This window comes from Anabas testudineus, chromosome 4 (assembly GCF_900324465.2).
Source record: "Anabas testudineus chromosome 4, fAnaTes1.2, whole genome shotgun sequence".
NCBI lineage: Eukaryota > Metazoa > Chordata > Actinopteri > Anabantiformes > Anabantidae > Anabas > Anabas testudineus.
Window position 1 is genome coordinate 24,488,785 of NC_046613.1, and position 24,889 is coordinate 24,513,673.

Consider the following 24,889-nt stretch of genomic DNA (forward strand, 5'->3'; position numbering starts at 1 on the left):
AACTGAAATAATTTTAGCTAGTAGTTAAAAGAAATAATAATGTCTATACCACAATTGTGGGCCACACATACATCAACAATAACTGCAGAAAAGAAATTTGCTGCTACCTGCTTATCCAGGAATTCTCTGGTGTCTTTCTCAATGTGTCCTTCATACAGGTTTGTCGTCAAACTCATCAAACCAATCTTAGACAGACCAAAGTCTGTCAGCTTAATGTGTCCCATCGAAGTGATGAGAAGACTGCAGGGAAAAAATCCAAAATGCTGCTTAATTTGATTTTAAAAAGAAAAAACATTAATGAAACTTTAATGCCATCACAAAAGCAAATAAGAATAAAGCGTGTGTGTGTCTTACTTGTCTGGTTTAAGGTCTCTGTGGACGATGCCATAATTATGAAGATACTCTAATGCGAGGACGGTCTCTGCAAAGTACATACGAGCCATATCGACCGGCAGGGCTCCAATATTCTTCAGCAGCGTGGCACAGTCTCCACCTACAGAGGACAGTGACAGTGTTAGACAACACAACACCTCCAGCAGTACTAATAATACCTCTAACACCAAAGACCTTACCCTCTACATACTCCATCACCATGCAGAGGTGCCTCCTAGTCTCAAAAGAACAGAACATAGAGACGACAAACGGGTTCTCAGCAAACGTCAGGATGTCTCGTTCCACAAAGGCCTGCTGGATCTGGTTTCTCAGAATCAGGTTCTGTTTGTTGATCTTCTTCATGGCGAAACGCTGCCGGGTCTCTTTGTGACGCACCAGAAACACGGCACTACAACGAACAAGAAACCAGAGAACATTTATTCATTTCAGTAGCACAGAGTTTTCCTTCCTTTCCACACAGGAATGCAGCTGACGTGCATTAAAAGAAGAATGAGAGGATAACAGATATGTTGCAGTACCCGTAGGCTCCGTTACTGATGAGCTTGATGTTTTCAAAGTCTTCTTCTCGAGGTGTTTTGGTTTTAGTCTGTGGTGGTGCAGCTGGGACTGTGGTTCCTCGACCCTGTAATGTACAGTATGTTGGCTGTTTTTAAACTATATAGGATAATTCTTTTTAAATATTAAATAAAACTTCCAATAGCTGAAACAGTGTTGTTTTCTAAATTGATTTTGACAATGACAGACATTTCTGACAGACAGCATTGAACTTTCATATCTGATTACTGTACTCACATCCACCGAGTCGTCAGTCTCAGGGGTCTCTGGGTTTCCACTGTCATAGCTGCTCAACTGGGCCATTTCTACAAAGACACCAAAGGATCTGTTACCAAACTGAGCTGGACAAGGAGAAATCAACAGAATGGAGCAACAATAACGTGTAGAGTCATTGCAGCACTCTAACCCGTAGTACAACTGCTCTTATCTGATTTCACTACCGATGCAATATAACAAAATGTCTAATCTGAGATGGTTTTACCCTCCAGGGGGTCCCTGGTAAGGCCCAGCTGGCTGATGATGTATCTGGGGATGTCGGACTTGATGCCCTGGCCCTCCTTGGCATGGCCCTCTGCTGCTTCCAACAAGTGGTAAAATTCCTCAGGATCAAACTCCTGCAACGGAGGAAGACAGACGAAAAAGGCAAGACGAGAAAGTAAAATATAAGATTACACATTTATATATTTGGTACATTTATTATTTTATTTGTCATTTGGAAGGTGTTCTTTTTCCAAAGTGTTATAAAAGTAAGACAACAAGCAAAAAACAAATCTAAGAAGAAAACATTTGCCAAGAGAAGAAATGTTGTGTATTTTGTGCGATGTAGGAACTATATACAGCAGAAAGATTTACTTATTAGTTATTTTTTTAAAGGGCATAAGAGGTTTTTGGAAAATTAGGAGTGAGGCTGCTGATCAAGCAGAGTTAGGTAACTTGTTCCACCATTATGGTACCATTGGCTGAAAAGCTTTGCTGGGAATCTTTTTCTGTTTGGTACAGGGACCAATCTGTCAGCCACTGGGCGCCAGAGCAGAGAGATGAACAGCTGTGTGATGTGTGATGTGGCTGTTCAAATATGAGACGTGCTGCAGCATTTTACATCATTTAAAGGTTTTACTGCCCATGATGGTAGCTCTATTAGCAGGGTTAGCGTTGAGGTTCCTTGGTTTGTTCTTGATATCAAAGGCAATAAAGTAACAAAAGACTTCACTCATTACTACATCACTGCTGTTGCTTGAATAAAACACAGTCATTGTCCGGACTGTCCCTTTCCTGATGATCATAGACACATAATAAACTTTAGCCTCTACATCTGCAGCAGTATTCATATTCGGAGAAGATAGAGGTTTCTGTTGTCTCAACACCTCAGTATTTGTCTTGTGTCCTCTGACAAAGACCTGCTGTTACACCCCCACTTCTGCACACACAGCAAATACAGTTTACATGTAAACACACAGTCCCTCCCCCTCTTCTATCTGTGTGTGCTTCCATTTGTAAAAACCCATCGTGTACGGTGTCATAGCTTCTGCTGCATGTGATTAGTCAAAGCTATCAACACGAGCACCAGGGCAGCCTTCCCTTCTCCCCCCTCTCTCCTCCTCACCCTCCACTGCCTCTCCAATTATCCATCTGTCTCCTATACTCCTTTCTGTCTTCATCTCTACTGCTGTCTTCACTTTCTCCTTCCTTTCTCCACGGTTGACTTTTCCTGTTTGGCCCCAGTTTTTGCACCATTTTTACCCAAACTGATCGAGCCCCGGTGGAGGAGCAAGCTGAGAGGATGATACGAGAGGAAGATAAAAAGTCTCAGTATTTTACATATGAGGCGCTGCCCAGCTAGCAGACGGGTGCTAATGTGTATGCATGCGTGCATGTACATTAATCTGATTTAAAATTCTCAGAGGAAGTTCATAAATGAGGTGCTGCGCTTAGATCCTTTCACACTGAGAAGCATGAAACTCCAAATTGTTTATTAACCACGCGTGGAGTCGAGCAGCATGACATAAAGAAGATATTCTAGTTAATCCTGCTCATATTTTTCAAAGCATGCTTTTTGAAGCACACTAGTTTACATCACTGTGCAGCAGTGTGATTAAAAACTACACTGTAACCGTTGAGGATAACCAACCAGGACAAAGCTGATTAAAACCTTCAGGAAAACAGGATTAGAAACTCAGCCTACGCCGACTTAGAAGGACTCGTTCCTCCTGTGTTTCCTTGTAACAACATATTTTCTCTTTCTTTGTTGTTTCTAAGTTCCTATTATAAAATTTGCTGTAATGTGGTTTAATGTTATTCATCAGCCTTTTGTCTAAAACGCGACACATCGTAATCATCAAATTTCTCTTTCCGGTGTTATTATATGTTTTAATATCACAATTTTTTTTATTATTCAATTATTGTTATTCATGCTGCTGTAAGCAGCAGTTGCCAAAGGTGGCACTCCTTTTAATTTTCATATATACTGGTAGAACTTTTAATGTACTGTATAACAACACTCAGTATTTCATAATCTGAATAAATGTGATTCAGGTCATTAACACAAATAAATGTAATGCAGTAAGACCACAGTCTTTCCCTCAGAAACGCATTAGAGTAAATTTAATTAGTGGCAGACAATGGAAATACTTGAATATACAGTAATAAATGTGCCTCCAAACTGTAAGTAAATGTATGTAGGTGCAAATGTAAAGGTACTTCTTGTATTGTTTATTATTATTTTTAATCAATATTTTTAAACTGCAGAGATTTGATTTGTTTGCTAATGTCCAGATACAGTAAACTGATTTTATATTGATACTGATAAATGTATTTGTATCTTAGCATTTTTATTGAGGGTATTATCATTTGTAGGGATGTATTTATTTTCTTATTGTGAAATGTTTCATTATGTTTGCAAACTTGTCTGTCTGAATTGCTCCTTGAGGTATAAAGTATTTAATTTGAATTGAATTGTGGAAAAATGAAAGGCGGCAACCAAATTTTTCAGTCAATACTGAGTAATAAAGTCAGCGATGGACACATATTCAAGTTTATCAAGAAAAATCAATATATGCCACAGAAAGTAAAGGATGTCAATCACTTTGTTGTCTTTCAGGTTTTCTTACCAGACACTCCAGCAGGCGTGCAGGCCGGGCAATGATGATCATCAGTTTCTTTACAAGTTGTGTGACAAAGGTAACCTCCACACTCTCTGAGCGCTCGTGAGCCTGTACACAAACATACAGTACAATCACAGGAGGATAGTTAGCTTAGCAGCTTGAGAAAACAGCTTTCATTTCCATCTTTTTTTCCGCATGTGACAGTCTGTCAAGACAAAAGATTTTCATTGCACAGTGTCTGGGGGAAGACGCTATTCATTAAATTTAATTACATTTTAAATAATTCATCATCCTGAATCCTTTGCGTGACCTTGAAACTGTGCAGATAAAGTCTCTTGTATTGTGTTTGTCCTTCACAAACAAAGCAGAACTTGCAGTTTGAGGACAACCAGACGGCAGAGTAACACCTGAGAGGTAATCTAAATCAGAACGACCTCTGCCTTGCTCCCTGATATCCACCGTGAAATGTCTGTCAGTGTGGAGACAGAGCAATTTACCCAGCAATCCACTGTAACTGACTGGAGACGCATCTGGAGCAAACAGTGATCCAGGGAAAGAAATAGGCTGGAAGTGAAAAATGTGTGTGTGAATGTGTGTGTGTGTGTGTGAAACAATTACAAACCACCCACTGTAAAACATGGTTCATTCTCAGGAGAGGAACATGTGAGTGTGTGTGTGTATTTATCAATGCAGCATGTATGTATTTATAATGTGCGTGTGTATGTGTCAGCCACGCTAACAGAGAGGAGGTGGTCGGTCATAAACAAAGCACGGGTGACTCGTTGCCGTTTGTCTAACAGAGCTGTGGTGACACATGCAGAAGGCCCCGGGGTCCAACGCGCTGCCCCTGAATTATTTATAACTGTAATGAGACCTGGAGGGGGGGCGTCTATGTACTGTATGTGCACTCTAAATATGTATTATGCTGTGTATATGTAAAAGTGAAGGAAACTGAAAGCATGTGTGAGACTGAACAGGCCAGTGATCAGTGAGTAATGGACAGCTGAGGGACACACTCCCACTGTGCAGCGGCTAATTAACCAGTCACTGTGTGTGAGACATGTTTAATGTGGAAGACATTCCCTGGTGGGTACAAAGTACTCTAAATGGTGTTGTATGCATCTGTGTACTATATGATTTATTCTATAGATTTTAGTTTTTACACATTGTAGTGCCTCTTCTGATCATCATACAGTGACATTTTTAAATATATGAGATATTTCTGGATTTCCTAAATTATAATAAATACAGTATTATTATGCTGGGGCAAAGGGGACTGTGTCACTTTAAGAGAGTGTGGTAGGAATAAATGGAAACAGGTGGGAACCTGCTGACAAAAATGTGAAAGCAAATGTAATTACATTTAACTAAGGCTGCTGTTTTTGATTAACTGATAGCATAGGTTACAATCTGTCCAAAAAAAAGTTCTCAAGAATTTTCATCTTTACAAAAGCAAAAAGTGACTCAGTTTGAAGCAGGAAAAAGTTGGAAACTTAATAAAGTGGCATCTACAATGCAGTGTTAGCAGTACTATTTGAAGTAATCTATACTATTACTTTCCATTGTGTACGGTTTGCTTACGTACAGTTATTACTGTGAATGTTTTAAAAAGTGTGCTTCATATTGTTTTACAAGCAAATAGTTTGTTAAAATCATTAAAATTAAAGTCAATGCAGATTTACACTCATATCATTATACTGTTAAATTAAAACATTTGTTATTAATTAGTATAGTTACTTAATGTTTTATATCAGGTGACAGATACTAATATTTCATATATTTCCATGTGATCAGCTGCAAGATACAGAGCTGATGTCATCAAGCCTATTATCACTTTCTTCAAGCAGATGAAGTTTCCACCTGAAAGTTAATTAAAACCAGATGTTTGCAGCTGTATCTGAGCCTTGATAGACATGTGGTGGGATCAGAGTGAACAATCCACTCTCTGTGACAGATGACCGGAGCTGAGTTAGCACTCTGCTTTCCCCTCTGCTCTCAGGTGACCCCCAGGAGTCCAGCGGGGGCTCCCAGGGGTTCCTGGGCTGGACGTATGTTACCATGGCTACTGCCTGGCAGGTCACTAAGGGCCCATGACAGGGATGGATGAGCGAGAAAGTGGTGGAGGTGAAGAGAGGCACGGAGGGGTAAAGGTGGAGGAGAGATAAAAGACAAGACCAGGAGTAGAGGAGGACAGAAGGAGGAGAGGTGAGTCGCCTCCTGTGAGTTCTGTAATGAGGTCATGACATGAGGAAAGGTAAGAACGGATGGACGAATAAAGGAATGGATAAGCAAGTAGGACAAGATGCGAAGGACGAAGACGCATCAAGACCAAAGAGGGTGAACTGACAAAAAGTGGGGAGTTTAGTAATAGTTTTATACACTGAAAACACAAGTGAGATTAAAATAAATGAGAGCTGATGGAAGACGAGGACGTGTGACACATGAATGAATTAATATTTCAAAAACCCGACAAGATGCATTTGTCTAATGAAGAGAGACAAAGTTTTTCTATTGAGTGGTGTAGAATGAGGTAAAGTTCAAAGACATCGGAAAAATAAATACAAATAAAACTCAGCTTGTCTTTTTAGAATTCCAGATAAAGGCACATTTCACCCAAATCATTTCCACAGGTTATATCTTAATGTCTGTAGATTAGTAGGAATTGTGCATCAGTTTTCCATTTACTTAATTAACTAGATTAACAAAAAAAAAACATTGTGGTATGTGTCTATGAACAGTTTCCTAATAGAATTTGCACACAACATATTACGACAATTTTGTCTTGTATTTTAAACTGAAACACAGCAATGACTGGGTTTCTACAGCAACACTTTGCTAACATGTGCAATATCTGATGTCTGAACACTTCTTTCACAAAGTAACAGCAAATCAGGGAATCAGGGACCACACCAGCACTCGGTGTCCTGAAGGAGAAAGTAATATTTTAAAGCCTTTTAAAGATGTAGTCTATGTGATTTTGCTTTATGGGACATACATAAAAATTTTAAGTTAGTATATAAAACAGGTGATTATATTACCTAATTATGAAGTGCTACAAAATGATAAACTGTATTTATATCAAAAAACATACATAAACCAGCCTGATGACTGAAGAAATTATTTACAGGCTACAGAAAAAAACCCCACAACACTTGACTCTATTAATTGTCCATCGTCTTCTTGAGGAAACTAGTTCATCCTTCCTGAAAACTCTAAAAGGCGACAGTCCACTTTGACATGCACGGCTGTTTTTCTTTCAACTGAGGTCAAACTAAATCAGAATAATAATCAACAACAATAAACAAACAAACATGATAGAAAGTTAAATTTCTGAGAAAAAACAACAACAGTAACAAGTTCAAATATAATGAAACTGATGATTGTAGAGTAGAACTGACACGTGTTGTTACTGTAGACTGCTGTAGTTTTAGCTTGGTGTAACTAATCAGCTGAGTTTGTAATTGAGGTTTTAGAAGAGCTACCATGTTTAAATCTGTCCTTTAATCTACGGAGAAGCTACGGCTCTGTGACGTTTTCATCATCGTCGGCGTAACGAGTTTCAGAATGTCAATAAAGCTTGATGGGATCAAACCAAAATTGACTCAACTGCAAAGTCTGCATCTGCCTCCTCCTCCTCCCAGCTGTGAGCAAACACCTTCCACTCGCTCCTCCTCATCACCTCCTCCAGCACCTCCTCCTCCAGCCTCCTCTGCCACGAGATTCGAGACATGTCTCTCAAAACAAAGAAGGATTTCCAGAGATGATGCAGGGATAGAGGCTATTTTCACACCTCCATCCACCTGCTCACGGCCTCATACTCTCCTCTCCTCTGTAGGTCTGCTCCACTCCACTTGGCCACCCGCCAAAAAAAAAAAAAAAAACCCGCCTAATACCGCCTAATTGGTGATGTCATCATTCACCCGCATTGCAGCTTCGGCGTCTGAAGCTTCTCCAGATGTGTTCAAGTTCCTCACACCCTCCAAAAGCATTCGAACAGGCTTCATGCACACACATCCACCTCCCCCTTTGATCGACCCCTCAACCAATCAGCAGCAAAGGATTACCCTTGAATTCCCGCCCATCCCAAAAGCCTCCAAATGCACCTCCTTCACCCCTCCTGTTCGTCTGGGAGAGTCATCTGTCAGCCCCCAGTGACTGCTGAAGTGTGAAATTAAAATCGAGGAGGATGTGTGTGTGTGTCCCAGTAGAATAGAAGGTCAATAAGAGGCCATTGGGAGCCATAATGTCACCCCCCCAGACACTGCGAAACTGAGCTAATAGAGATGTCATCACTGGAACACACACGTAAGTAAACTAACGTCTGCAATAAATGCATAAATATACAAAACGACGATACTGAGTGCAGCAATAAGCCGGTCCGAAGTGTTCGGTAAACAGCAGGTATGTGTGTGAAGGAATGTGAGAGCAATGAGGGTGGGGTTTATGTGTTGGGGGGCCACAGTCTGTGTGTCTTCACGTGACATCACGTAGCGTAGTTGTAGCCATGATGAGTGAAGGACTGCGTCATGCCCTGAGTTGTTCCACTGTAAACCGAGCGTGACTGGTAAGGTACCGCAATTAAATTAAAGTCCAGAACAGAATCATTTTAACATTTGAGCAAAAAAAATTGTTAATTAATTCTCTGGGGTCTGATAAATCTTAATTATTTCCTAGAGAGTTTGGTGCTTCTGATGACATATAATCTTTAATAGAAGTTTTTTCCTATTGGAGGCGACTGCACGGTCCAGGTCGTGCTAGCAGCACCCGGATGTTGCGGTCTGTTCTTCCTGATCATCATCGGTTTACTCCCCTCTTTTCTTACCCAGAGCCTGGATCTTCTGTTAAACTGTCTCCTAGTGCTGCTCAAAGGGGCTTGTTGGGTTTCTCTCTCTACAACTCTGTATGGTCTTAACCTTAAAATGAGAAGAGCCTTGAGATAATACTGTTGCAATTTGGTGCTACATAATTAAAATAACTGAATTAATCTGACCTGAATTTAAAAGTGACCGCTGGATAAAACAAGACAAAGTTTTTTATTTAAAGTTAATCAGTTTCAGTTGGTTGTGTTGGTTTCTTTTGTGTTTCTTCATAGTTGTTTCATAATTTACTTGCCAAATATCACATATTTCCATGTTCAGCTGACTTGCCTGATTAAAAGAGGTTATGAGAGTGAAGTTAATTAGAATTAATTAATTGGAGCCTAACCAGTTGAACACTTCTGCCTCCATTTTCTTTGTAATTAACAGTAATATGCATGATTCTTTGCAGGAAACTCTATGAATTAACAGCTCCATGGTTTCTTTCTAGGAAATAATTAGAAAACAGTGGAAGCTGCAAAATTAAGGACTATATTTGCTCCAAACCATTTTAATTAAAATGTGCCCTCACTCTTTGTGTATTAACTGTTAATATAGAGCAAACCAAAGAGCTCTGCCTTTGATAGATGTAAAAATCTGACAAGGGACCCATCAGCATAGAAGCAAACTGATGCTGATTCACTCGGGAGAAAAATATAATTTCACTGCTCTCTATGTGTAATCGATTACACATTTATGACACATGGAACGATTATTTCAGACACAGACACACTGTTACTAAAAAATAACAGGTGTAACTAATAACATCATTAATAGCTGAATTCTCTTCAGGTTTACAGATTTCAGGGTCCCGGTGTTGGATGTAATGAAACAAAGCCAGCCTTAATGTCAGGGGTTATACCTTTACTTTACCTGCTGTGATGAGTAACAGTGTGAGAGAATGACAAAGGCTCATAGAGAGATAGATATTACTTATTATGTTTTTTTAATTATTTGATTTTATTTAATTTAACTTTCTCTTTCTGGATTATTTCTTCTAAATCACTGTGTGTCTGATGAAGTACTTTCAATGGTCCTTGTGTTGACATGCTGCTATAAACCTAAGTTTGAATAAAATGACTTTACTAAGGTCTCTTTTCAAAATTTACTGAGAGGGGGGATTTTTTTCCTGCAGCTGCTGCATTGATAAGTCTCTCTCTTTACTTTATTGCTCTTCATTTTCATTGGAAACTAAACATTATTGTAATTAATTTCTTCTGAAGAGGCACCAGGAGCTCAATCAAAGTAAAACCAAATGTATATCAGACAGAAAGCATTGAGCTCCTTAATCTTATATACTTACTTTTTTAAGAGAATTACTGAGTTGGAGGTAAAAGTTGCTTTTTTGCAGGACAGTGAATAAACTGTATTGTCGGACTTACATCTTGCAGCAGCTTCTCCAGATTCTCCTGGAGCTCGTAGAAGTAGCGAGAAGTGATGAGGCCCTCTCTGCTTTTCTCCAGGCAGTCTCTTGACAGCTCTATCAGCTGATGGTGGATGAAGCTCAGGACCCCGTCGGCCAGTGGGCAGACTTTCTCTGGGGCCGAGGAGGAGAGCAGCTCAGCCAGTCGCTCCTCCATTTGAGCCGTCGCCTGAGGAGAGGGGAGCAGTGGGGATGAGGAGGGAGGGGGGAGAGGGATGAGTCACCGAAGAGGTACGCACACACACCAGACACACAGAGAGACATACAGTGTGTGTCCAGACCAGAAAGTACATGTGCACACGATAAGATCATACATTAGAGCAATTTCCTCCAAATTAAATATTAAATTATTCAGAAAAGAATATCTGACAGAAATATCTGCATATATGAGCATAAAGGACTAAGATAATACAGTCAATGCACTAGAACAATAGATCATAGAGACAGCGACTTAGTCTTTACTTCACCTACATCTTCATTATGAAGAATTCACACACACACACAAACGTATAAACATCAGAGACAATGATGGAATTTGAAACATTCAGGACAAAGTCATCTACAGTTACTGTGATTAATTTTCTTTATGAACAAAATCTGAACTGTTCATAAATAGGAACTGCAAACTCAGCACTACCTGCAGCCGCTTCACAATATCAAAGCAACGAGAACTGACAAAGCATTTTACTCTGAAGCATCTGCAGGAACATCTGGGTTCTTTCAAAACAAAAAATAAATGTAAACATTTTGTTACTGATTACTTCCACTGTCCTCCCTGTTCCTTTAAAACACGCTGTATATTTACTCTGTACAGGTGTGTGTGCAGTACAAACCTTAGGGAACCTCTCCTTGTACACATGGTTCATCATAACAATCTCATGGTCAAAGGAGATGGGGGAGCGTCCCGGGCTGAAACACAACAGACACAATAGATGAGTGGAGACAGAACACTACTGTACAAAGCTATTATTTTATAATAATACTGCCTAAATTGGGCCATATTGCAGAGCTAAGCTGAGTCCTATTCTATATTGTCGATCCACTAATAAAATGTGGTGCATCAACCTTCAACTCCACCTTAGAAAGACCTGTTTCTAACATCTGTTTTTGCAAATGTGTTTTCCTCTTTAAGTGTTCTGGATCAGAAGGGCCAATCTCTCTTTGGGTCAACTGCTCCCAGCTCAAGTTCACACTAAAGCTTGTGACAAGGGACCAAGAGACACAGGTGAAAAGGTTGGGAACTAGTATCTTAATCTCTTTACCGGCTCAGCAGCTTAACTTTTAGTTGTGAATTCTATGGTTCACAACGTCGTAGCAGTTTACTTTTATATTTAAATGTTAAAAAATGTAGAGTTATTGTGTAATTTTTGATTCTGTTTGAGGAGGAAAAGCAGATGAAACAGAACTGACCAGACACGATTGGTCAACCAGAGCACAGACAGAATAAAAGCAGGATGACAGTCATGGACACTAATGTGACCTTGGGGTCTTCATGCTAAGACGACCTCTGGATCCACATGACTGCACACACAGTACGGCACAGAGGTAACTCCTCTGGAGACCGATGGGCATAAGCAGCATGTGTAAGAAGCTGTTGGTAATAAACCGAGGCTGCCCACTCCTCAGCCAAGTATCCGTCTGTTCTCAGGGGGTTTTCATGACCTGACAGACTGACAGTGATGTCTCCTTCAGTCCATACCAGCTCCAACTGAATATAAATCCACCCTTTTATCAGTGGGCTCAATTTTCTCCCAGTTTCCTTCCTCCTGGGACACATCTCTTTTCTTATTCTATCATAAACCCCCACCGCCATCCCCCCTCCCGAAAAAGCAACCTCTCTCTACAGTAAGACAAAATAGCCACAGCAGCAATATCCTTGACCTTTCTGTCTCACTTTCAGTAGAATAGGAGATGACGAAAGGTGACAGGCAGAGTGTGTTTGTGTGTGTGTTGAAAGTCATGGGAGAGAAATCTCATTCCAAGCAATTTTAGGCTTTGTTAGTCTGTTGTATTATTCATTCCATCCATTTATGGACCTCTAAATATTGCAGCTGCAATATTTGTGTTTAAAACATTTTTGAATAATCACTATGTTAATATATATAAAAAAAAAAAACAACTTTCCACATAGCTTATTTAATATCCACTGTCAATCACAGAAAAAATGAGTAATACTCAGCACTATGTGATATTCTTTACTTTATTCCTTCTTATTCAAGAGATTTTAATCCTACAGTATTTCTATTATTGCACGTTGTCTTACCATAAACTAATAATATACAAAACTTAGAAAAGCTCAGTAGAATGTGAAGAAACCAGATTCCTGAGGCAATTTAACACATTAAAGGGAAACAAGGTAAAAACAAATGACTTTGAGGCTCCAGATGTCTTTGTTCGTATGAGTCATCGGGGTGGTCACACAAACATATAAACACGCGCAGACACACACACGTGACCTGTGCGATGAAGTAATGCTTTAAGTCACCCATCGGCAGCTCGAAGCCCAATTACCGGCTTAATAGGAACGAAAGATGCCTGAATGTGACATATGAGCTAAACGTCATGGAGGCAGTTTATCATTATGACGACGCACACAGTGACAGGTGACCACACACACACACACACACACACACACACACACACACACACACACACACACCTGTCTACCTTCCCTTTGTTTGAATCTGCTTTTGCTTGTGTCCAACTATACACTGCAGGAATAATATTTAAACACATTCTTTTATTTCATTTGATTCACACCGCAGAATTTGTTGTAATACAAATGTACTAATATTAACATACATTTACGTTTAGAACCTTTTGTTGTTCTATGTTTCATGTGGCTCCTAGCAAACGGATTATTTTTATTTATCTGTGTTAAACTACTGTCAGTCAGACTTGTCTTGAAAAGTTGACACCTTCACTCCCTTTTTTATGTGAAACATCTTCAGAAAGCGTTGAGTTTAACTGAGAGCAAATTAACACAAATGAAAAGAACAGTAAAAGAAAAAGCACTAGAATGGAATGAATGAGTTCAAAGAGAAACTCAGTGTGGCACGTTAACAGTACATGAGCTTGTTTCATTTAGGTGAACTGACCTTTTAAAGCAAGCAAGCCTCAACTGTGCGCCTACTTACAAACACATACACTCAGCCATTACTGATGTACGTCAATCACCTGGAGCTCTAACATGCTCAACTTTAAAGCTCTCCTTTCATGTCCATGTTTCTTGAAAGAGAAAAATCAATCTAAACTTGGCCGACTCTTCCACTGGGCTCAGTAAATAAAGGTTAGCCTTGACAGAGATGGATTCAGTGCCAGAGGCTGTTATGTTCATTCTTTAATTTTCACACAATATCTTCTTCTTCACTCTGCTATTCTTCTTTTCTCCTTGTGGCTCTGAGCAGCCTGAGCCTTTATTAAAATAAAGCTCCTGTTCAGAGCGAGCTGTAGCGGAGGTCGGAGTGAAATCCCAGGGATGAATAGCACAAAGAAGCCAGACAAAGGCTAATTAGAACACCGCTATATTTCTGCTGTAATGGGAAATAAAAATCGCCCCGCGGCAATCCCTGCAAAAACGTCTTCGTCATTATTATGAGAAATGACCTTGGAAACAAGGCTTTGGAGAAAGTTGTGGGAGAGTTCTTCTGTTTTGATGTGGGGCTACGAGTTCAAAAGTTAGGACTGTGAGAAAGAGAGAAAATATTTATGAGATATGTAAGATAAAATGTGTTTCAAGCCCTGGGTGTTTTATAAAATTGGATAATTAAAATATTGCTGGAAAGCCGCTTTCTTTCTTTTCGGCTAAGTGGTGATGTCACATGTGACTAAAGGCACTCAAAATGCAAACGAGCTTATTGGTGGAGAGGGTAATTGAAGTAAATCAGACGAGACAGCGAATCAGATGGGGTTGGTGAGGCAGGGGGGAGACCTAGGTGAGGAAGGGGGAGAGAGAAAAATAACATTGCTCCTTCACAACTGAAGCAGGCGACTTGGGAAATGAGAGGCCTAATTGGCCGTGACAGAGAGCTGGGCAGAATGGGGATGAGGTGGATGTGTGTGGATGTGTGTGTTTGTGTGTGTGTACATGTATTTATGTAGTTATGTGGACACATTTGAGTTCAGTACCACTGTTGTGAGGACATTTTGGCACCGTGTTGATGTTTGAGTTGGTCCTCATAACTGCAAAGGGTAGGACTTGGTTTTAGGGTTCAGGTTAGAAGTGGGTTGAGGTTAGGTTTGGGGCTGAGAATATTTACCACGTTAGTATAGTGGAAATCAGATTATTATTGTTGTTGTTATTATGTTCTCATTATAGTAAGACGGCTATGCAAGTGTGTTCATCACAAAATATATTATAAAAACAAATCTTAAATCTCAGTATTTTTTAAATTTTAGAAGGGACGTTGTTTTGCGGGTTGTAAGACATCAAAAATAAAAAATATGGTATTAGTACATTTTGTTTTATTTTGATAAGAGATCCTACTGTTTTCTGTTTTTTCTTCCATTTTAAGTTACTGTTAATGCAAATGTCTTTAGGTTTACCTGCTGTCTTGATATATTCAGTCCACAGAACTTATTCCATTACTGCAACAACTCTGCTTTTCTGTTTTCAGTCACTACAGTTATTCCGTTTGCTGTTCTACTGGTGTCATTAAAAAAACACTATGTAGATGATGTACATTAAAACCCTAGTAAGCAACTGGACAATTATGCCCTCGGAGTCATGCTTGAGCTTTTAATATCATATCTGTCGTGAGGAGTGTTAGGTTCCCTTTAATTAAGAAGTTTTAATTGATCTAAATGAGTGTGAATGCTGGTTGTGTGTAACTGTACTTAGTTATTATTGTTACAGTACTAAACTCAATATTAAATTATATAAAACTATTCAAACTATCCACTACTACAACAGAGTGAGTAGTGTAAAAGTTGACAAAGTAGTTCTGTCACATCACCGCTAATTTGTGTGTTATGTGTTATATGCAGTTTTCTAAATAAAAAGTCAATGAGGTGTCGGGGAAGACGATCCATCATCTTCTTTACAGACGCCGACACATCCTGTATGACGGATTACGTTTACGGACGACAGTAAACGAAGCTGGTAACAGATCATCCTGTGTCCAGAAAGCAGACGGGGCAGGAAAAAACTACAAAGAGAAAAGAAACTGAGAAAAGAGTTGAAATGAGACTAAAAAATAGAGCAGAACAAAGAGAGTGTTAAATGATAAAACAGGCGAGTGTCATCCCTCATGGCAGAGTCATAAAATTAGCATAAAATTGTACTCTGCACCTCATTTTCATTGTTCACTCTTTCTCATACACAGAAACATCTTTCCCTGTTCACCACCCCCTCCTCCTGGGTCCAATCATCATCAGCATCATCATCCTCGCTGTCACTTCATATCTCTTTTGCTCCGTATGGTCCGTCCAATCTCGTCTTTGCAACTCTTCCTCGCACGTTCGCACTTATACTATCTGACTTTACAGCCACAGTCTGAACTCTCCACAGTAGGTATTTATCTGCACTTGGAGACAGTGTGCAGACTGTTCATTAAGACCCTCTTAATGACACTCTCAGCTAGCAGACTAATATAATTGCAGCACTTTTCAAAGTCACCTCCATGTAAACTAACGTGTCCCATTCATCTCTATAATTACAACAATTTGGTTTTGAAGGCTTTTCTGATGAAGGCTGGAATATTTATTTCTATTTATTTCTATGTTTTTACAGTTTTGGTGTGAAAATTTCAGTTTTACCTTCTCAGAATTTCTAATTATTTTCCATTTTACCACAGAAACAAACTTTGTATAAGGGCACAGATTGTAGTAGATTACCTCAGATGCTCTGTAGACACACAAACACACACAGACTCTGACATCAATCAACAAACACAGTGGGACTCTAATCAGACACACACCATGCAGCTCAGCCTCGCCTGCTTTCATCTCAGAGGATGAAAGAATTCAATAACTCTCTGTAAAGACACAGAGGTAAAAATAAGGAGAATGCTGTAGATACGAGACAGAGGTGAGATATCAAGTGTGGAAAAGGGAAGAAAAAGAAGTTGAAAATTGAGAAAATGTTTAGGAGGGATGTCACGGGAGGGCAGTGACAGGCTGAGACATCAGTACATGGAAGGATGAAGAAGGTTAAATGTTAAAGCTCTTGACAGGTAGAACCAGAGAGAGCATCACAAGAAGATAAAGAAAAAAGGCATTCAAGCTGCAGACAGACAGAGTGAATGCAACAGGGAAAGACACAGATCTGCAGGTGCACAGGTGGGCGTCACTGATATAACAGTGAGGACTTCATACTGAGTCCCACCAGTCATGGAAATATCAAAGGTACAAGTCTGACCTTTCTGAAGGCTGACATTGACGACTCGCAGCCAAGAGCATCACTCTATTCTAATATTTATCTCATCAGGTGACTGTTTATGTGCAGCATAGTATGCTAACACAACCAACCCCACCCACATGGACATGGAGTTCCTACCTGAGGCTGCGGGAGCGCGGTCTCATGGCGGGGGAGCGGCGTCCCTCCTCGTCTGTGATGCTCTCTGAGCTGAAGTGTTTGGTGAGGAAGTGCAGCTCGTCCGGCGTGGGCTGGAAGGGCAGCTGGTGCAGTTTCTCCTGAGATGAACAGGAGGACTGTGAGAGGAGGAGCACAGAGGGAGCACAGATTACAACCAGCACTGGAGCTACTGCGGGGTGAGGCTGGAGCCGGGATTAGGACTAGTCTGGGCCAGGTCTGTCTTCATTTTAAGGGTGAACTAGTTCAACTAGGTTAAACCAACAGTGTTAGCTACTGTAATATAGGTTAGGGTGTGACTAAGGCTACTCTACAGCGCTCTCCCAGTACTGTCACCTGTCCTTTATATTAACGGCTTCATATATTTGTACTAATAAAGTGAATGAAGAGAGGTGCCGTGTCCTCATTTAGTACAGACAGTACTACTTGGCATACTAGAAGTCTGGATGTTTGAGTTAAGAGTTTGCACAGTCAGCTAACACACTGGCACTGCCTTTGAAGCACACTACAGAGCTACAGAGACTCTGCACACCGGGGTATTACAAAGGGAGATGAAGCAACAGCAGAAGGAGGAAGATTAGACCAGAAGGACTATTGATACGTCCCAGGGAATGAAGGAAATAAAAAGACGAAAAGAGAACAGGAAGCAGAAGCACACTTGGGGGCATCAGAGAGGAGGAAACAAGAAGACAAAGGCAGGAGAACAAGACACGGTTGTAGCACAGGGAGTTTTTTATGGACTTGTTGCTTTGAAGTAAAGTCAGAGAGAGTACAATCCTTTCATTGCTTTTAAGATCCATAGATCAAAATGTAATTAGACACAATTACAGGCAGAGATAAAGATTTGTAAAGATATTTACCGAGACAGTGGAGCTGGGAGTGTTGGTACCATAGCCAGAGGAAGGCAGGGAGGCCAGAGACCAGCGTCTGCCATCCGTCCTGGAGGAGGAAGAGAGAGAGCGAATTAGAAAAAGAATAAACTTTTTTTTTCTATATTTCATAAAGATATGTTCCAAAGCAGTCAATGAAAGAGATGCAGCAAAGGCAGATGCATCACATACAGCAAAAGGTGATTTAACGCAAACACATAACATGAGCTCAAAAGTACAGGGGAGATCTTAAAGCGTGATGGGGTCACCTGACACCTGACAGGACCTTACATAAACACCTTTGGAATTTGGTTCATTTAAATAGAAGCCTGTAGTTCTGTATTTTTGTCACTGTCAACAAATCCAAGAGACTGTTCTGTCTAACCTACTGGTCTCTACTGGGAATCTTTAAAAAGACCTCCTAAGTACAAGGTTTCATTTAAAAAGTAAAGGCTCTGTAAATCTGTAAGAAAGCTGGTCACTGCAGTTTTTAGCAAACAAAAGCGGAATATTTTCAGACGGTGTATTGTCTGTGAGTGAATCAAAACATACGGATGGGTTTCGAGCACTTTGTTCCATAATAATAAGACATAACAGGCTGATGCTTTCAGGAACGACCAGACTTTAATCCCTTTTCCCCTGAACTGAAACTATCTGGGATAGGGACAGGAGACCTTCCAGGGAACTGATGTGATTCAGAGTGTGTGTGCTCAGCCATGCAGAACGGTGGCAGGGAGGTGGTAGCAGGAAGAGGGAGGAAAAAGGTCAAAGGTCAAAAACTCAGGGGTTACCTGTCAGCCCTGTGTCCGTGACTGTGAGGGAGACAAGACATTGGTTTTCTTTTTATAGCTGTTAGCAGCTGATAGTCATACAGCCTCAAACACAGAACCAAACAAACACACATGCTGTTCCAGGCTCATACTGTCCTCAGAGTTTTCTACTTTCTATGTTTTGGAGACTCCCCAAAGTCCCCTTTTTAAAATCTTGTCCATTTACTTCTTTAATTCTGCTTAAGTGACTCTATTGACCACTAAGACAGAATTAAAGAGTAAAGTAAAGTACCTGGACCGTCAAAGGTTCGGTGGTTTGAACTAGATATTAAAAAAGGGACTTACAGAACTTTGGGGTCTGTAGATTTAATTGCAGGTCATTTTAATTACAGCTGATATAATTTCTTTTCCAGAAAAGCCAAAGAGACACATTTTATAAAAATGGATGAAGAACATCTCACTATACAATTTCAAGGAAAAATAAAACAATTGTGTCACTGACTATAGGAATATTATACATTAAAAAAAGAAAGAAGAAATGAAATATCTACTCTGTCATATCAAACCGCACCACATGGTGTCGCTGTTGCCACAGCATGAAGCTGCAGCTCTGAGGTCAGCAGCCGGACAGAGAGGGATTTCCAATTCATATCATTATTAATACCATTTTTGGCGGCTGCCCTGCTGCACTGCTGCCATGCAGTGCTTATGAAAATAGCCTAGGGTCTCAGTACAGCAAGAGAGATGTGTTACCATAGAAACATCATCATCTTAATGAACATTTATGAGGCAGGCTTGCTGGGAATTCATCCTCTATATCACTAAACTTATAATATCACTTTTAACCCTGGCATGGGTTTGAAAATCACACGAGCACCTGAACAACACATGATTCCACCACAAGTAAAAGTTCCCTCACACAAACACACACACTCTCTCCCAGTAACTGCTATCTCTGCCGAGCTGTGCCCAGACAGATAAAAGGTTTATTAATCCTGGTTTGAGTGACAGCCTCACAGTGATCATCTGTCTCCTCATCAAATCACTCTCATCAGCTCTCAAAGCGCTGAGGCCACTGAGGCGTCTCAGCTTTTCAAAGAGATCAATATTAAAAGCTGAGGTCCAGCTTATCCAGTTGGGCACAGTTTCCTCATTTCTAGTGTGGTTATTGTGCTCAAAAGATGCTGCAGCTGCTAAAGTGATTACAAAACCGTGAAACCAAAACTGTAGCAAATGTTATTTTGATAATCCAGGATTTAATATTCTTGATTTTTTCCATCCTCCTCTACATACACAATTCACTGACTTTATTTTTCCAGGTGTGTTCCACAACACGTGAATATGCAGTAAATGTGTCTCACCTGCGAGCAGGAACAAAGGAGAAGTGTGCAGCTGTGTTCGGGGAGAAGTTGCGAGGGCTGTCGAGGGGACTGGTACCTGAGAGAGAGGAAAAACTGAATAAGACAAATAGGCAAGAAGAGTCCAGAGTTCCTGAAGTAGTAGTAGTAGATTGGAGCCATTTCAAACTCCCCTTGGTTAAATGAACAGAACCAGAGATGAACAACTGTGTAAAACATCTGTTTCCTTGGTAAAAAGTCAAACGTACAGACGTCTGAACACTGAAGGAGAGAAGTTTACTTTGACTCATTGAAATACAAAACAAAACAAAACAAAACAAAAGCCTAAATCAGCTAAAGCTGAATAAAACATTACTGAGACCTGAGAAAACATTAAGTAAGTAAGTTAGAAATCAGTTTGTTGTCAGATTGTGGGTCAGTTTGAATGATCCAACAACAAACTACAGCTGACATCCGACTGTGACATATTGAAAGACAAATGAGAAAATAATAGGCCTCTGTATGGAAGTAGAGTGGACGCCTGAAGTGTTCTGCTTCTCCCTTTATTCTCCATCTTCAAAACAAGAGCAGAATGTGAATGAAGCATTTATGGAGGTAAGAGAAGAATCTCAAGTGAAGAGGACATATTAAATTGGAAGAGACAAAAATAAAAGAAGAGGCTGTGACAAAGGACAGCGAGAGATGGACACAGACAATGAGAGTTTGATAGAGTGTCTCATTAAGTGAATGGCAGCTCAGGGGAAGGTGGAGGTTGTAGAGATAAGAGAGCAAACTATTCTGTTCAGGGAGAGTAGAATCGTATTCAGATAGAAGAAGAAGAAGAAGAGAAACTGGGTTTACACTCACTGCTACACAAATGAAAAACAAAATATGGGTTATAAGTTATAAAAAGAAAAACATCTTCAGAAAGGAAACATGAAAGAAGAAGAATAGAAAACATCATGCTATTGTGTCAGTGCAGCAATTTGGTATATTGCCAGATAATAACAGATAATATAGGCTCTTTATGGCTAAATATATGTTGTTTGCTGTAAATGACTAAATTTCTCTGCATTTTTACGCCTGATGTAATAGACAACATAGTAAACAGTAGCTGCTCATTTGTTCTCTGTTACACCATCTTCTCCAGTATTTGAAGCATCTCTAAAGCTTCTATTGACATCAAGGAATATATGAATATGTTTAAAAGCCCAGGCTACGTCTTCTACACAGATCCAGTGTTAAATTGTTAACACGCCGTAAAGGCCACGCACAAGGACAAGTGACGGGAACCACAAGGAATTTTACATTTCCAGGATACTGTATCGAATTTGCAGCCATCAGGGAACTGCTATAAATATGTAGACGACTCGACCGCAAGAGTGGTGGGAGGTCTGCAACAAGGTTGGAGGTGGTGGGGGTGGTTGGGGGCTGTTTGTGTTGCGGTTTTGCCGTTGGTTTCAGAAGTGGTACAATCCTTGGACTTGGAAAACTGATGAGGCTCTTTTGAATAAACCTGAGATTATTTAATAAGCTTACTGACACGTCCATATGTACACAGAGTAACATTTGAATATCAAGGCCTACCTATCTGCAGGGAAAACAGTGCTATGAGTGATCACAGTATCAGTGTGTAACTAATAATTCAGCAGAGGGATACAGCAGTTGAAGGGGTGAACATATACTGCACACACAGATGGATGGGAGAGAAAAGGCTGGCGGCCTCAGAAACAGGAGGAGCGATTAAGCAGTCGGACATTTCCACATCAATTATGCAATTTCCTCAGCAGCATGTCTGGACAGAGCTGAAGCTCAAATATTAATACCAGCATTTGTTTTCTGTCAGATGGGAATCTGTGTGTGTGTGTCTCTAACTGCAGTGCAAAACATGTAGGCACACACTCCAGTGAACATGTGAGTCAAACAGATGCTTGTTAGTGTCCGAGCACTAGTGTGACGTGTCTCGTACATTAACTTATGATACATTTAAGGACACAGAATTCAGTCACTGTACTGAATTCACACTTAGTGGCTACAAGTCTGAGCACATACAGAATCGTCCATTTGTGTGTGGACCATTAATCAATCTAGGGATTGAAGAATTCCTCATCCTGCATAAAGAAAAGTCACACCCAGCAGTGATTTGTGAAGTGGTGTGTGCACAGGACAGTTGAAGCTTCTCAGACAGATTTGCATCATAATGTGACAGTGCTCCTGGGTGTGTGACGTGATCTTCATGTTAGCCATGCTTTTGGGACATATAATAAATCACCAGCTGTTTTCAACAAAAATGTGATGATCTGCTGCTTCGACTCCAGGAACTATTCCATCGTTTTTTTCCTATTTTTATTTATTTTAGGAGTAGAAAAGAAATTAAGACGGCATTACTTGTCCAAAATGTGTCTCAAGCTGTGTTTGTATAAAAAGTCAATACTAAAATAAAAGTACAAAAAAATTAAATATATTTTTTAATTCAAGCTGAATTAGTTGGTACATGCTCTAAAATTGACTTTACAAAACATCATGCTGTACATAACAGGAATGTTTGTCCATATTTGTTCCGTGTGTCTCGTAAATAAAGTTTCTGCAGAAATCTCACATGTTGGGTTTTTGTTAAGATGAATTTATGAACAGATTCAAGGAGATAACCACTTTAAAAACCTGATTTCTAAGAATTTGCTTTGAAAACTCATCAACATTCAATTCATTTCTTCTATTCACAAACCGAGCCTTTGGTTAGTAGCAATATAAAAGCAAATTGAGCTGCACAACAGAAAAACCCAACTTTCTGAAAGAAGAAAATACTTGTTGTGAACTCATGTCACATTTGTGCCAAAAACTTTCAAGGGTGAAAAGTTTGAATAGAAAAATATTTCTAGTAATGTTTAAAAAAGAGGACAAAGATCTGTGTTACTATTCAGGTGGGAAACTGCAGCTGGTAAAGGTTGGGGCAGAGATTAATCACATAATCACTTGATGTACTGACAAGTGCTTCATCCATTCTAATATATCATAATGTATCAGACCTACAGAGACAGATCTATCTATCTATCTATAGTCAGATAAACAATTATTAGTTCAGATGAACTACAGCGGAGTAAAAGTGAATGCAGCAAATACTCTGGTGAACTGCAAGTATGTCAGAACCGCACTTAAATGTATGTATGTACTTGGTTACTTACTGTACGACCTTTGACCTTTGAACAGTTTCCTGACAAGTTTGATTTTATTGTAGCTAGAAATAAGAAGTAAGAAGTCAAACCTAAGATGTCAGATCCATCCATCCACCTCTAATGTGGATGTTCATTTAATGTTAAAACAATCACCATTTCTCATACAGTAAGTCGGACACCCACAAGATAAACATCGCACGTCGAGGTAATAGGCAAGCTGAGGATTCATGGACACCTCAGACATGTCTAATGAGAGCAGGAAACATAAGACTAGTGCTCTAAAGGTTTTTACAGTAGAAATTTGGAAAATCCTCCAGCTGGAACTGTAATTAGGGCACCTGGTCTGAGACCATCACGCCCTTTATGCACTTTCAGGAAAATACATGTGAGTAGTAGAGTACTTTGAAAGTCCTGTAGTCTGAATCGAGGGGCTCCAACCACACTAAGCCATTCAAAACGATTCTGAATAATAAACTGTTTCTCATTAGTTTATTTCTGTAAGAGCTCAAAACAAGATGTCTGCTAGTTTACAATGATGCCCATAATCATTATATGTGAGCTGGAACTCATGAGCCTGGATATAACACTTTGATTTACTCCTAATGTCACAAATCATGTTTCATACTCAGGCCTCAACTCAAATATTTCATTTGTTAACTGTCCCTTTTCCAATGTACATAATATAAATACAGTCTAATGTCTTTGTGGATGCTCACTATTAGATTACTGCCGTCATCTTGTGTTGGTTTTCTGGCTTTTGCTTTCAGCCACCTCTCGCTGTCCGTGCGATCTCATCTTTGAATTCGACAGAAACTGAATAACCCTGAATAATAATTCATGTAAGTTATTCACTGAAGAGACCTCTTTACTGAATCTCTGTTTATTGTTTTTGGGACAATGGGGGCATCATTAATTTGTGTTAGATCATTCTGACCAGAAAACACAGGATGACACAGTGAAGCAAAATGTTTTTTAAGAGGCTGAAACAGGTCAGAATTGGAACAAATCAATTCCAACAACCTTTAAAAACACTGACTGGTGATGAACTGACAAACTCAACAAGTGGACTGACCCATGTTGACCCAAACAAAAATAACTGAAATTGTGGTTACACCGTTCAGACAAAGACGGATGACCTGTCTGTTCCAAGATGGCGCTTTGGTTGTTATCAGTTTTTGTTTTTGCCCCTTCTGACCCACATGGTGTCTCTGATTGCAGCTGTCACACACCAAGTCGCATACCAATCACCAACTATTTTCCAAAGGCACAGGTTTAAACTAGTATGTTTCACATCTCCCACACATGTGATTTCTGCAGAGGGTTAGAGTGACTTTTAGTGTGTCGACATTCTCATAAAAATCTATTTATTCTTAAAATACATTTGAATAATACTTTCCACTTCTCGTCAGGAACAAAAAATACGCTATGAATTGTATTTTCAGACTGAATAATGACTCCAAGTGAAATGTAAATTACAGCTGAGTGAACCTTGTAGGCGTTCTCATCACAACAGGTATAGAAGCTGCTCTGCTGTCACATTTTTAGAATGTTTTGTGCTGCAAACTGCAGTGACAGTGACCTACTTTAGCAAGAAATACACCGGCATATGAGATACATGCAAATGTAATATCTGCCTTGTGCCTCTTTAGTCGTGCTCCCTCACTGCCTCTCCAGGGAGAGTGTGGCAAAAAATACAGCTATAATTGGGGAGGGGACAAAAAGAAACTTAAAACTTGTATTTTCTCATGAGTCTGTGACAAGAAATTGAACAAGAGACAGCTCGAATCCCTGCTCCGTTGTTTCTGGAATTTGGTTATGATTACAAAGACAAGTCATGGATTGTTTGACAGAATTCATCGGAAGTCACAGCACACAGATCT

At 39.8% G+C, this 24,889-nt stretch overlaps 1 protein-coding gene across 7 annotated transcripts in view; it reads right to left on the reverse strand.

The window, feature by feature from the left end:
• Nucleotides 1-24,889, reverse strand: part of mast2 (microtubule associated serine/threonine kinase 2) — a 133,499-nt gene that overhangs the window by 8,970 nt on the left and 99,640 nt on the right. For 4 of the 7 annotated variants that reach the window (XM_026346252.1, XM_026346251.1, XM_026346258.1 and 1 more), the window contains 13 exons: nt 19,861-19,936; nt 18,521-18,541; nt 17,721-17,799; nt 16,825-16,979; nt 11,162-11,237; nt 10,288-10,497; nt 4,056-4,157; nt 1,430-1,562; nt 1,186-1,253; nt 912-1,015; nt 573-781; nt 355-493; nt 108-240 (listed from right to left, as the gene is read on the reverse strand). In XM_026346252.1, coding sequence (XP_026202037.1) covers nt 108-240; nt 355-493; nt 573-781; nt 912-1,015; nt 1,186-1,253; nt 1,430-1,562; nt 4,056-4,157; nt 10,288-10,497; nt 11,162-11,237; nt 16,825-16,979; nt 17,721-17,799; nt 18,521-18,541; nt 19,861-19,936 — 1,505 coding nt within the window. The remainder of the gene's footprint in view (nt 1-107; nt 241-354; nt 494-572; nt 782-911; nt 1,016-1,185; nt 1,254-1,429; nt 1,563-4,055; nt 4,158-10,287; nt 10,498-11,161; nt 11,238-16,824; nt 16,980-17,720; nt 17,800-18,520; nt 18,542-19,860; nt 19,937-24,889) is intronic. The other 3 variants (XM_026346253.1, XM_026346255.1, XM_026346254.1) reach the window with 3 other exon arrangements.